Source organism: Lampetra planeri, unplaced genomic scaffold, assembly GCF_965212315.1.
Source record: "Lampetra planeri unplaced genomic scaffold, kcLamPlan1.2.h2 scaffold_2225, whole genome shotgun sequence".
NCBI lineage: Eukaryota > Metazoa > Chordata > Hyperoartia > Petromyzontiformes > Petromyzontidae > Lampetra > Lampetra planeri.
In genome coordinates, this window is record NW_027614995.1 from 35 (window position 1) to 14,897 (window position 14,863).

General features: G+C 52.8%; 1 protein-coding gene across 1 annotated transcript; it reads left to right on the plus strand.

Annotated features, from left to right (window-relative positions):
- Nucleotides 1-1,231: 1,231 nt before the first annotated feature.
- On the plus strand, nucleotides 1,232-14,406 carry LOC144740506 (beta-arrestin-1-like; the record flags this gene model as incomplete). Its single annotated transcript, XM_078623352.1, has 6 exons — nucleotides 1,232-1,359; nucleotides 3,325-3,462; nucleotides 5,059-5,142; nucleotides 8,392-8,415; nucleotides 11,671-11,747; nucleotides 12,325-14,406. Coding segments are annotated over 6 exons (510 nt in total), but the record flags the coding sequence as incomplete, so codon positions are not given.
- Between the last annotated feature and the right edge of the window lie 457 nt (nucleotides 14,407-14,863).

Below are 14,863 nucleotides of genomic sequence, written 5' to 3' on the forward strand. Positions count from 1 at the left end.
TGTGTAGCTGTGTGTGTGTGTAGCTGTGTGTGTGTGTAGCTGTGTGTGTGTGTAGCTGTGTGTGTGTGTAGCTGTGTGTAGCTGTGTGTGTGTGTAGCTGTGTGTGTGTGTGTGTGTAGCTGTGTGTGTGTGTGTGTAGCTGTGTGTGTGTGTAGCTGTGTGTGTATCTGTGTCTGTGTGTGTGTGTAGCTGTGTGTGTGTGTAGCTGTGTGTGTGTGTGTAGCTGTGTGTGTGTGTAGCTGTGTGTGTGTGTAGCTGTGTCTGTGTGTGTGTGTGTGTAGCTGTGTGTGTGTGTGTGTAGCTGTGTCTGTGTGTGTGTGTGTAGCTGTGTCTGTGTGTGTGTGTGTAGCTGTGTGTGTGTGTAGCTGTGTGTGTCTCACCGCTGTCTCTCTGTGTGTGTAGCTGTGTGTCTCTGTGTATGTGTGTGTCTCTGTGTCTGTGTGTGTCTCTGTGTCTGTGTGTGTGTCTGTGTCTGTGTGTGTGTCTCTGTGTCTGTGTGTGTGTCTGTGTGTGTGTAGCTGTGTGTGTGTCTACCTGTGTGTGTGTCTGGCTGTGTGTGTGTGTGTAGCTGTGTGTAGCTGTGTGTAGCCGTGTGTCTGTGTGTGTGTAGCTCTGTGTGTGTGTCCATGGCGGGGTGACGTCTGTCTGTGTGTGTGTGTCTGTGTGTGTGTGTGTAGCTGTTTGTAGCTGTGTGTCTGGCTGTGTGTGTGTAGCTGTGTGTAGCTGTGTGTAGCTGTGTGTCTGTGTGTGTGTAGCTCTGTGTGTGTGTCCGTGGCGGGTGACGTCTGTCTGTGTGTGTGTGTGTGTCTGTGTGTGTGTGTAGCTGTGTGTGTGTGTGTGTGTAGCTGTGTGTGTGTGTGTGTAGCTGTGTGTGTGTAGGAGTGTGTGTGTGTGTAGCTGTGTGTGTGTCTGTGTCTGTGTGTGTGTGTGTGTGTCTGTGTGTGTGTGTGTGTGTCCGTGGCGGGTGACGTCTGTCTGTGTGTGTGTGTAGCTGTGTGTAGCTGTGTGTGTGTGTAGCTGTGTGTGTCTGTGTGTAGCTGTGTGTGTGTGTGTGGCTGTGTGTGTGTGTGTGTGTAGCTGTGTGTGTGTGTAGCTGTGTGTGTGTGTGTAGCTGTGTGTGTGTGTAACTGTGTGTGTGTGTATAGCTGTGTGTCTCTGTGTGTGTGTGTGTAGCTGTGTGTGTAGCTGTGTGTGTGTGTAGGTGTGTGTGTCTGGCTGTGTGTGTGTGTAGCTGTGTGTGTGTGTGTGTCTGCGTGTGTCTCACCGCTGTCCCTCTGTGTGTGCAGTGCGGCAGTTTGCAGACATCTGCCTCTTCAACACAGCCCAGTACAAGTGTCCAGTGTCCGTGGAAGAAGCAGAGTGAGTGTCTATGTATATATAAAGTACATATAAAATTTCGATTTAAAGCTTTCGTGACTGCAGGGATTCATCTTCTTGGTTCTTTCGGTAAAGTCACGTAGAAGGGAAGTAATAAAATAATAAAAATATCTAAAATGTACATATACGTATGCAGTTCTTAAAGCAATTCCAATTCTTAATATTTTCAAGTGGTCTTGTCCTTGCCGCGATATGGTTGGGGGGGGGGGGGTAGCTCAAAAACTGGGTTTTTTCACGCCCTAGTTCTGGGTGTCTCACTCACGCTGTCTCTTCTCTGTCACGATAGATTCACGATGGCCGTGTCAGAGACGCTGAATCATTGGCGCTGAGTTCCTGGGTTCGAGCCCTGGGTCTGGGTGTCTCTCTCTGGGGGTTCATAATGGCCGTGTCAGAAATGTTGAGCCACTACCGTTGAGTTCCTGGGTTCGAGCCCTGGGTCTGGGTGTCTCTCTCTGGGTTCATAATGGCCGTGTCGGACATGCTGAACCACTACCGTTGAGTTCCTGGGTTCGAGCCCTGGGTCTGGGTGTCTCTCTTTGGGGGTTGAAAGGGGCCGTGTGAGAAATGTTGAGCCACTACCACTGAGCTCCTGGGATCGAGCCCTGGGTCTGGGTGTCTCTCTCTGGGGGTTCATATTGGCCGTGTGAGAAATGTTGAGCCACTATCACTGAGGTCCTGGGTTGGAGCCCAGGTCTGGGTGTCACTCTGGGGGGTTGAAAGGGGCCGTGTCAGAAACGCTGAGCCACTACCACTGAGACCCTGGCTTCGAGCCCTGGGTCTGGGTGTCTCTCTTTCTCTAGGGCGTCATAGTGGCCGTGTCAGAGACACTTAACCACAACGCGAGTGTTTATCACTGCTGTGTATCCCTGTGTTGTTGTAGTTGTTGTGTATGTGTGTTGTTGTTGATGTTGTATATCTGTTGTTGATGTTGTTGATGTTGTTGTTGTTGTGTATCCCTGTGTTGATGTTGTTGTTGTGTATGTGTGTTGTTGTTGATGTTGTATATCTGTTGTTGATGTTGTTGATGTTGTTGATGTTGTTGTTGTTGTGTATCCCTGTGTTGATGTTGTTGTTGTGTATGTGTGTTGTTGTTGATGTTGTATATCTGTTGTTGATGTTGTTGATGTTGTTGATGTTGTTGATGTTGTTGTGTATCCCTGTGTTGATGTTGTTGTTGTGTATGTGTGTTGTTGTTGATGTTGTATATCTGTTGTTGATGTTGTTGTTGTTGTGTATCCCTGTGTTGTTGTTGTTGTGTATGTGTGTTGTTGTTGATGTTGTATATCTGTTGATGTTGTTGTTGTTGTGTATCCCGTTGTTGTTGTTGTGTATGTGTGTTGTTGTTGATGTTGTATATCTGTTGTTGATGTTGTTGATGTTGTTGTTGTGTATCCCTGTGTTGATGTTGTTGTTGTGTATGTGTGTTGTTGTTGATGTTGTATATCTGTTGTTGATGTTGTTGATGTTGTTGTTGTGTATCCCTGTGTTGATGTTGTTGATGTTGTTGATGTTGTTCTGTGTGTCACAGTGACACGATGGCTCCCAGCTCCACGTTCTGCAAGGTCTACACCCTCACCCCGTTCCTGTGGTGTTGATGTTGTTGTTGATGTTGTTGATGTTGTTGATGTTGTTGATGTTGTTGTTGTGTGCGTCACAGTGACACGGTGGCTCCCAGCTCCACGTTCTGCAAGGTCTACACTCTCACCCCGTTCCTGTGGTGTTGATGATGTTGTTGTTGTGTATCTGTGTTGATGTTGTTGATGATGTTGATGATGTTGTTGATGTTGTTGATGTTGTTGTGTGCGTCACAGTGAAACGGTGGCTCCCAGCTCTACGTTTTGCAAGGTCTACACTCTCACCCCGTTCCTGTGGTGTTGATGATGTTGTTGTTGTGTATCTGTGTTGATGTTGTTGTTGATGTTGTTGATGTTGTTGTGTGCGTCACAGTGACACGGTGGCTCCCAGCTCCACGTTTTGCAAGGTCTACACCCTCACCCCGTTCCTGGCGAGCAACCGTGAGAAACGCGGCCTCGCCCTGGACGGGAAACTCAAACACGAGGACACTAACCTGGCCTCCTCCACCATGTGAGGCACACCGACACACACCCACGGACACGCGGACAGACACCGCACGGACAGACACACACACGGACAGACACACACACGGACAGACACCGCACGGACAGACACACGGACACTAACCTGAACTCCTCCACCATGTGAGGCACACCGACACACCCACGGACACGCGGACACACACACAGACACATGGATACACAGACACACGCACAGACACCGCACGGACAGGCACACGCAACGGACAGACAAACACACGGAAAGACACTTACACGGACACACACACGGACACACACACACGGACACACACACACGGACACACACACACGGACACACACACGTACACACACGGACACACACACACGGACACACACACAACAACAACAACAACCACCATTCGCCACTAAGTGGCGGTGACGTCACCACGACGCTTGTGCCAGGCCATGTGCACCCTGAGACCACGTGAAGTGTCGAACGCCCGCTGGCAGGTCACGGGGCAGACCCAGCAGGTGCCACGGGTCGACTGACCGAGATGACCGAGATGACTGGCTGATGCACCACCTGTGCCCCCTACGGACACGCACACACACAACAACCGCCATTCGCCATTAAGTGGCGGTGACGTCACCACGACGCTTGTGCCAGGCCATGTGCACCTTGAGGCCACGTGAAGTGTCGAACGCCCGCACACACACGGACACACACACACGGACACAAAGACAAAATCCCCCGTATAGCCTTAACAGACTGTAGGGGCAAGTGCTGTTAGCGAGCACCTATGAAGGCCGGAACGGTACACGAGGGGGTGGGTGGCCAGCACCACGCCCGACCGCCTTTGTCTCCCCAGTGGCGATGTTTACACATCGCACCAGGTACTCATTTGAGGCTGAGTCGACCTAGGGGAGGCCCAGGACCGGTTCAGATAATCGTCACCGGTGTTAGCCGTGAGCGGGAATCGAACCCGGGTCGTCAGGTTCATAGCGCAGCGTAGCGCTACCCGCTACACTATCGGACACACACACACGGACACACACACACGGACACACATGGACACACACACACGGACACACACACACGCATGAACAGACTCGCGCATGGGCAGACGCAGGGATGAACGAGCGGACTGAACGCACAGACAGACAGTGTGATGGTGAGGGTGCATTACACACGCACGTTTAGTTAGACTTTTTAATTTTAGTATAGTTAGACTGTATTCCACTTACACCATGGGAATCTCATTTGCCAGTAAAAATCAATCAACTTCAAGGACAGTGCATACATTATCAAAGTTGTGTTTTTTGTTTGCATTATGACTGCAGGTATTGTGGTCTATGCAAACATGACTCCTTGTAAAAAAAGGTGTCAGTTTTGTTGCCAGATAGAAGGGTAAAAAAAAAACAATTATCATATGTACACCACTTATTTAAGTTTTTAAGATTCCTACATGTTGAATGTATGCACCTTCCTGCCACAGTAAACTCCTTGTTTGTGCAAACTTTCATGGCGAATAAAACCCTCTCTGATTCTGATTCTTATTTTAATTTGTTGTTGTTGTTGTTGTTAACAATCGGCACCGCGTGGTTTCGTTGTGCGTTGTTCGCTCAGAGTGAAGGAGGGCGCCAACAAGGAGATCCTGGGCATCCTCGTCTCCTACAAGGTCAAGGTGAAGCTCGTGGTCTCGCGAGGAGGGTAAGAGACGGGCGAGCGAGTGGGCGAGTGGGCGAGTGGGCGAGCGAGTTGGTGAGAGGGCGAGTGGGCGAGCGAGTTGGTGAGAGGGCGAGTGGGCGAGGTGGGCGAGCGAGTTGGTGAGAGGGTAAGAGACGGGCGGGCGAGTGGGCGAGTGGCGAGCGAGTTGGTGAGAGGGCGAGTGGGCGAGCGAGTTGGTGAGAGGGTAAGAGACGGGCGGGCGAGTGGGCGAGTGGCAAGCGAGTTGGTGAGAGGGCGAGTGGGCGAGCGAGTTGGTGAGAGGGTGAGAGGGCGGGTGGGCGAGTGGGCGAGTGGCGAGCGAGTTGGTGAGAGGGCGGGTGGGCGAGTGGGCGAGCGGGAGGGTGGGCGAGACGGGCGGGGCGAGTGGGCGGGCGAGTTGGTGAGAGGGCGGGTGGGTGAGTGGGCGAGCGGGGCGAGCGGCGAGCGAGTTGGTGAGAGGGCGGGTGGGCGAGAGGGCGGGTCGGTGAGTGGGCGAGCGGGCGAGCGGGAGGGTGGGCGAGACGGGCGGGCTAGTGGGCGGGCGAGTTGGTGAGAGGGCGGGTGGGCGAGTGGGCGAGAGAGGGAGCGGGCGAGCGGACGAGTGGGTGAGCGGGTGAGTGGGCGAGCGGGTGGGAGAGAGGACGAGTTGGAGAGAGGGTGGATGGGCGAGTGGGCGAGCGGGGGGGTGGGCGAGTGGGCGAGAGAGGGAGCGGGCGGGCGAGCGGGTGGGAGAGAGGACGAGTTGGAGAGAGGGTGGGTGGGCGAGTGGGCGAGTGGGCGAGCGGGGGAGCGGGTGGGCGAGCGAGTGGGAGAGAGACGGCGGGTGGGCGAGCGGGCGAGCGAGCGGGTGGTTGTACGTACGCACGTGTGTGTACGCACGTGTGTGTACGCACGTGTGTGTACGTACACACGTGCGTACACACACCTGCGTGTACGCGCACGTGTGTACACGCACGTGTGTGTACGCACGTGTGTGTACGCACGCCAACCATCGTAGGCCTCGGTGGATGGCGCATATCTGTGGGGTAGTGGCGATAGTAGCGGTGCTTTCGCAAGCAACATTATCCATAGTGGAGGGTTCTTGTTGGGTTGGGTCGCGTGAAATATCGAAGGTTGTGTCACTAACCCCGCCGCCATCCGGCAAGGGGTGATGGGTCAAGGGGTTTGCGTCACGTAAACAAAAACGCGCAGACTTCGTTGCTAAGTTGAGCACACACACGACAATATACGTGTGTAGTGTATAGTGTAGTGTATAGTAGTGTAGTGTAGAGTGTAGTGTGTAGTGTATAGTGTAGTGTATAGTGTAGTGTATAGTATGAAGTAGTGTAGTGTAGTGTATAGTGTAGTGTATCGTGTGTAGTGTATAGTGTAGTGTATAGTGTAGTGTATAGTGTAGTGTATAGTGTAGTGTATAGTATGAAGTAGTGTAGTGTATAGTGTAGTGTATCGTGTGTAGTGTATAGTGTCGTGTATAGTGTAGTGTGTAGTGTAAAGTAGTGTGGTGTATAGTGGTGTATAGTGTAGTGTATAGTGTAGTGTAAAGTAGTGTATATTGTAAAGTAGTAGTGTAGTGTATAGTGTAGTGTAAACTAGTGTAGTGTATAGTGTAGTGTATAAACATACCTGTGAACCCCTGATCAGTGCCCTACCTTATTACGGACCAATTCAGATCATATTGGTCACCCCGTGCCTCTTATACATCTCAAAGTTCATGCTACAAGGTCCCATCACAAGGGAGAAACACAAACACATAGACAACTTATTCCCCATATTGTTAGGTTTTTTCGGTAAAGTCATGTAGGAAAAAAATTAAAATTAATAAATGTAAAATGAAAATAAAAATCACGACGTTTCGGAGGCAACACAAGCTTCCGTATTCTTAGGTTTTTTCGGTAAAGTCACGTAGGAAAAAAATGTAAATTAATAAAAGTAAAATGAAAATAAAATAAAAATCACGACGTTTCGGAGGCAACACAAGCTTCCGTCTTCAGGTTGAACCGTTACAGCACGATAGCTGTATCAAGCGAATGAGAAATTCCAATAAAACAGTCCTTGTATATATACTGGTTGAGGGTGGGAGGAGGCAAGGTAGGCCCTGGATATTATTTTTGTGAGGTTCGGTGCGTCTGAAGCACCCTGTTAGGAATGAGCCTTTTTTTTCTTTTCTTGGTTCTTTCGGTAAAATAAAATTATATAATATAATATTTTATTATGTTTTGTTTTTATTATTTTATTACTTCCCTTCTACGTGACTGTACCGAAAGAACCAAGAAGATGAATCCCTGCAGTCACGAAAGCTTTAAATCAAAAAGAATGAGCCTTTGTTGTGTAAACTAGGTACGGATAATGCAAAGGTGCATGTAAAAGGGACTAAGCCTTTTGTTATGTAGAGGTGGTGCGGCTTAACTCTTTTTTTATTTTTATTTTTTTATTTTATTTTTATTCTACTTTTATTAATTTAAAATTTTTCTACCTACGTGACTTTACCGAAACAACCTAAGAATATGAATCCTTGCAGTCACGAAAGCTTCAAATCTAGAACATTATCCCCACCCGCTCTACCACCCTCAACCAGTATATATACAAGGACTGTTTTTTTGGAATTTCTCTTTACTTGATACAGCTATCGTGCTGTGATGGTTCCACCTGAAGACGGAAGCTTGTGTTGCCTCCGAAACGTCGTGATTTTTATTTTATTTTACTTTTATTAATTTTAATTTTTAAATCCTTTATATTAAGTTCGCTTGCTTGCTTGCTTAGGACCGTGCAAATCTATCGGTCGTTTTTTAACCCACTTCCCGTGATCCAATCGAGCTGACATTTTGCACACAGACTCGTTGTGCGTGACAATTACTGTTCGTGAAATTTTTTGTTCCAAAATTTTACACTTTTTAGGACAAAAAATTCTATTTAATTACCAATTGCTTAATGGTGCAATGCAATCATCTGACCCATAGGTGGCAGCCATCTCAAGCCAGAGGACGAGAGGACTCTAGCCGCCACGCATATTATAGTGCAACACTTTGTTTTTACGGGTTATACTTGTTCATACCCACGTGACTTTACCGAAAAATCTAAGAATATGATTGACTGGGCTTTGTCGGGGTGACGGGGTGATGGTGGCGGTGGGTTTGAACGACCACGGCGTTGATGTTCGCGTGATCCAACCCTCCCCCCCCCCTCCCCCCCTCTCCGTTGTGATTCATCTCATTGTCGTTGTCATCTCATTGTTTCATTTTTTTTATGTTCCAGAATTCTGGGTGACATAGCAACAAGGTAAATTAATGCATCGTTTCTCATTCATAACATTCGAACATGTGTGTAAAATATTACATACGCGTTCATGATGTGTGTATGTTGAACACTTTGTCATCTCGGCTAGCGAGATGTTGACTACCTCGCCTGGTGTGCAGGAGGTCGTGGGTTCCATCCCGACCCTGACGATGCCTGCTGCTGTATATTTAGAGTTTGCGTGTCTCTCTCATCATCATCACGGTGGCTAGGAGATGTTGACTACCTCGCCTGGTGTGCAGGAGGTCGTGGGTTCCATCCCGACCCTGACGATGCCTGCTGCTGTATATTTGAAGTTTGCGTGTCTCTCTCATCATCATCACGGTGGCTAGGAGATGTTGACTACCTCGCCTGGTATGCAGGAGGCCGTGGGTTCGATCCCGACCCTGATAATGCCTGCTGCTGCTGTAGATTTGGAGTTTGCGTGTCCATCTCATCATCATCACAGTGTCTAGGAGATGTTAACTACCTCGCCATGTATGCAGGAGGTTGTGGGTTCGATCTTGACCCTTGACGCCTGCTGCTGTATATTTGGAGTTTGCATGTCCATCTCATCATCATCACGGTGGCTAGGAGATGTTAACTACCTCGCCTGGTGTGCAGGAGGTCGTGGGTTACATCCCGACCCTGACGACGCCTGCTGCTGTATATGTGGAGTTTGCGTGTCTCTCTATCATCATCATCACAGTGGCTAGGAGATGTTAAATACCTCGCCAGGTGTACAGGAAGTCGTGGGTTACATCCCGACCCTGTCGATGCCTGCTGCTGTATATTTGGAGTTTGCGTGTCCATCTCATCATCATCACGGTGGCTAGGAGATGTTCACTACCTCGCCTGATATACAGGAGGTTGTGGGTTCCATCCCGACCCTGACAATGCCTGCTGCTGTATATTTGGAGTTTGCGTGTCTCACTATCATCATCATCATCACGGTGGCTAGGAGATGTTGACTACCTCGCCTGGTGTGCAGGAGGTCGTGGGTTCCATCCCGACCCTGACGATGCCTGCTGCTGTATATTTGGAGTTTGCGTGTCTCTCTCATCATCATCATCATCACGGTGGCTAGGAGATGTTCACTACCTCGCCAGGTGTGCAGGAGGTCGTGGGTTCCATCACGACCCTGACGATGCCTGCTGCTGTATATTTGGAGTTTGCGTGTCTCTCTCATCATCATCACAGTGGCTAGGAGATGTTGACTACCTCGCCTGGTGTACATGAGGTCGTGGGTTCCATCCCGACCCTGACGATGCCTGCTGCTGCTGTATATTTGGAGTTTGCGTGTGTCTCTCTATCATCATCATCACAGTGGCTAGGAGATGTTGACTATCTCGCCTGGTGTACAGGATGTCGTGGGTTCAATTCCGACCCTGATAATGCCTGCTGCTGTATATTTGGAGCTTGCGTGTCCATCTCATCATCATCATCACAGTGTCTACGAGATGTTAACTACCTCGCCAGGTGTGCAGGAGGTCGTGGGTTCAATCCTGACCCTTGACGCCTGCTGTATATTTGGAGTTTGCGTGTCTCTCTCTCTCTCCCTGTGGTGGTCGCGAGGAGTTTTTTCCGGGTCCTCTGGTTTTTCCCTCCACATTTCGAATCGGTGTCACGCGTTCAGAGTACTCTGCTGCTGTAAATATCCACGCGATGGCGATGATGATGACGATGATGATGACGAGGATGATGATGATGGCAATGATGGCAATGATGATGACGATGATGACGATGATGATGACGACGATGATGACGACGATGATGGCAATGATGATGACGATGATGACGATGATGATGACGATGATGATGACGACGATGATGACGATGATGATGACGAGGATGATGACGATGATGATGACGAGGATGATGACGATGATGATGGCAATGATGATGACGATGATGACGATGATGAAGACGACGATGATGACGATGATGATGACGAGGATGATGACGATGATGATGGCAATGATGATGACGACGATGACGATGATGATGACGACGATGATGACGACGATGACGACGATGATGACGACGATGACGACGACGATGACGACGATGATGACGACGATGATGATGATGGTTGAGAAGCTATCGTTTGCGATAAGCCTGGCGGTCGCTTCTGACAAAGAGCGACGTAGCTTCAAGTGGGGCCTTACACCTATTCACCCACCCCTACCATCACCCACCCCCACCCACCCTCACCCCTACCATCACCCACCCCCACCCACCCTCACCCCTACCATCACCCACCCCCACCCACCCTCACCCCTACCATCACCCACCCCCACCCACCCTCACCCCTACCATCACCCACCCCCACCCACCCTCACCCCTACCATCACCCACCCCCACCCACCCTCACCCCTACCATCACCCACCCCCACCCATCCACCCCCACCCCCAACCACCCACCAAACCCCCCTCCACCCACCCCCACCCATCCACCCACCCCCACCCACACCCACCCCCACCCACCTCCACCCATCCACCCACCCACCCACCCACACCCACCCACCCTCCCACCCCCACCCACCCACACCCACACACCCCCACCCATCCACCCCCAACCACCCACCAAACCCCCCTGCACCCACCCCCACCCACCCCCCCACCCCCACCCACCCATCCCCACCCCCACCCACCCATCCCCACCCACCCATCCACCCACCCCCACCCACACACCCCCATCCACCTCCACCCTCACCCACCCACATCCACCCACCCTCACCCACCCAACCCCACCCACCCTCACCCACCCCCATCCTCACCCACCCACACCCACCCACACACCCCCACCCACCCCCACCCACCCCACCCTCACCCACCCCCAACCACCAATCACCCACCCCCACCCACCCCCACCCACCCCCACCCATCCACCCCCCACCCCCACCCCCCACCCGCACCCCCACCCACCCCCACCCACCCCCAACCACCAATCACCCACCCCCACCCACCCCCACCCACCCCCACCCATCCACCCCCCACCCCCACCCCCCACCCGCACCCCCACCCACCCCCACCCACCCCCAACCACCAATCACCCACCCCCACCCACCCCCACCCACCTCCACCCACTCACACCCATCCACCCCCACCATCACCCACCCCCACCCACCCCCATCCACCCTCACCCACCCATCCACCCCCACCCACCCCCACCCACCCTCACCCACCCCCCCCACCCCCACCCACCCCACCCCCACCCACCCCCACCCACCCCTATGTCGTCGTCGTCACCGTGCCCAGCGACGTTGCGGTGGAGCTGCCCTTCACCCTGATGCACCCCAAGCCCCCCGAGGAGTCCATCTCACGAGCAGGCTCAGGTCAGTGTCCCACCCCCCCTCACCCCCCCCCGTGTGGCTAGGAGATGTTGACTACCTCGCCCGGTATGCAGGAGGTCGTGGGTTCTATCCCAGACGCTGAGAGATGTTGACTACCTCGCCCGGTACGCAGGAGGTCGTGGGTTCAATCCTGACCCTTGACGACGCCTGCTGCTGTACATTTGGAGTCTGCGTGTCTCTCTCATCATCATCATCACGGTGGCTAGGAGATGTTAACTACCTCGCCTGGTATACGGGAGGTCGTGAGTTCGATCCAGACCCCTGACGACGCCTGTATTTGGTGAGATGTTGACTACCTCTCCTGGTATCCAGGAGGTCGTGGGTTCCATCTCGACCCCCCTCGCCGCGTGTGGCTATGAGATGCTAACTACCTCGCCTGGTATACGGGAGGTCGTGGGTTCGATCCAGACCCCTGACGACGCCTGTATTTGTCAAGATGTTAACTCCCTCGCCTGGTACGCAGGAGGTCGTGGGTTCGACCCGTGCGGTGTGAAGCGGTGTGAGTGGTTGTTACTGTGGTAACCGCTCACCGGGGTTTCTCCTCTTGTTCGTGTCGCAGTGGCGCCCGACAGCGATGCGCCGGTCGACGCCGACTTGATCGTCTTCGAGACAAAGTAAGTCACGTGGGCATCTTGCCTGTGAGTCAGTGAGTACCAGCGCGAGTCTGCAGGTCTCGGTGTGAGTCTGTGGGTGTCTGTGTGAGTCTGTGGGACTTACCGTGTAAGTTTACAGGTCTCTGTGGGTCTCTGTGTGAATCTGTGAGTCTCTGCGTGAGTTTGTGGGTCTCTGCGTGAGTCTGTGATTCTCTGCGTGAGTCTATGAGTGTCTGTGAGTCTATGGGTGTCTGTGTGAGTCTGTGGGTGTCTGTGTGAGTCTGTAGGTTTCTGTGAGTCTACAGGTCTCTGTGTGAGTCTGTGGGTCTCTGTGTGAGTCTGTGGGTCTCTGTGTGAGTCTGTGGGTGTCTGTGTGAGTCTGTAGGTCTCTGTGAGTCTACAGGTCTCTGTGTGAGTCTGTGGGTCTCTGTGTGAGTCTGTGGGTGTCTGTGTGAGTCTGTGGGTCTCTGTGAGCCTACAGGTCTCTGCATGAGTCTGTGGGTCCTACCGTGTGAGTTTACAGGTCTCTGTGGGTCTCTGTGTGAATCTGTGAGTCTCTGTGTGAGTTTATGGGTGTCTGTGTGACTTTACGGGTCTCTGTGTGAGTCTGTGGGTCTGTGTGAATCTGTGAGTCTGTGTGAGTTTATGGGTGTCTGTGTGAGTTTACGGGTCTCTGTGAGTCTGTGGGTCTCTGTGTGAGTCTGTGGGTCTCTGTGTTAGTCTGTGGGTCTCGGCGTGAGTCTATGGGTGTCTGTGAGTCTGTGGGTCTCTGTGTGAGTCTGTGGCTCTGTGTGAGTCTGTGGGTGTCTGCGTGAGTCTGTGGGTCTCTACGTGAGTCTGTGGGTCTCTGTGTGAGTCTGTGGGTCTCTGTGTGAGTCTGTGGCTCTGTGTGAGTCTGTGGGTCTCTGGGTGAGTCTGTGGGTCCTACCGTGTCAGTTTACGGGCCTCTGTGTGAGTCTGTGGGTCTCTTGTGAGTCTGTGGCTCTGCGTGAGTCTGTGGCTCTCTGTGTGAGTATGTGGGTCTCTGTGTGAGTCTGTGGGTCTCTGCGTGAGTCTGTGGATCTCTGTGTGAGTCTGTGGGTCTCTGTGTGAGTCTGTGGGTCTCTGTGTGAGTCTGTGGATCTCTGTGTGAGTCTGTGGGTCTCTGTGTGAGCCTGTGGGTCTCTGCGTGAGTCTGTGGGTCTCTGTGTGAGTCTGTGGCTCTGCGTGAGTCTGTGGGTCTCTGCGTGAGTCTGTGGGTCTATGCGTTAGTCTGTGGGTCTTCATGTGGGTGTGTGTATTGGTTAGCGCTACGTTGAGTTCCAATTCCCGCTCACGGTGACGATAATTATCTGAACCGGTCCTCGGCCTCCCCTAGGTCGACTCGGCCTCAAATGAGAACCCGGTGCGTTGTGTAGTAAACATCGTCACTGGGGAGAGACCAAGGCGGCCGGGCGTGGTGCTGGTAGCCACCCACCCCTCGTGTGCCACAGCGCCGGTAGCCTTCATAGCTGCTGCTGCTTCTCGCTACTAACAGCACTTGCTCCAACGTTCCGTCAAGGCTACACGGAGGGGATCTTTCACTTCGTGCAGAGCTCGCAAACGGGTTTTGATTCCTTACCCCCCCGTACCCGGCCGCACCAGGGTCACAAATGGGTACCCGTACCCGGCCGTACCCGTACCCTACCCGTACCCGGCCGGGTACGGGTAGGGTACGGGTATCGGGTACCCGATTGCGACCTCTGGGATGAAGCCACGTTGCAGGCGCGGGTGGGTTGATTCTAGGAACTTGAACTGTGAGAAGAGACAAGACGTTGGGAAATGAGTGACAAACGGTGACTCACCAGTGACTCACGACCTACCCGTACCCGTACCCGGCCGCACCAGGGTCGCAAAAGGGTACCCGTACCCGTACCCGGCCGGGTACGGGTAGCCGGGTATCGGGTAGGGTACGGGTATCGGGTAGGGTACGGGTATCGGGTACCCGGTAGCGACCTCTGACTTCGTGTAAGAAATGCTCCCAATTCGCGAATTGAACCCAGGAAATTTTGACCGCGAGGCACCAATTGTCGCGTCTGTAGCTGTCCCCACACCCATGTGGCGTGACTGAATGCGGCGTCTAACTGCGTGTCCTCCCCCTGTGCGTGTCATGTGTGGCGTGTTCCCTGCGTGCGTTGCGTGGTGTGTGTTGTGTGGTGCCGTGCGCTGCGTGGTGTGTGTTGTGTGGTGCCGTGCGCTGCGTGGTGTGTGTTGTGTGGTGCCGTGCGCTGCGTGGTGTGTGTTGTGTGGTGCCGTGCGCTGCGTGGTGTGTGTTGTGTGGTGCCGTGCGCTGCGTGGTGTGTGTTGCGTGGTGCCGTGCGCTGCGTGGTGTGTGTTGTGTGGTGCCGTGCGTTGCGTGGTGTGTGTTGTGTGGTGCCGTGCGCTGCGTGGTGTGTGTTGTGTGGTGCCGTGCGCTGCGTGGTGTGTGTTGTGTGGTGCCGTGCGTTGCGTGGTGTGTGTTGTGTGGTGCCGTGCGTTGCGTGGTGT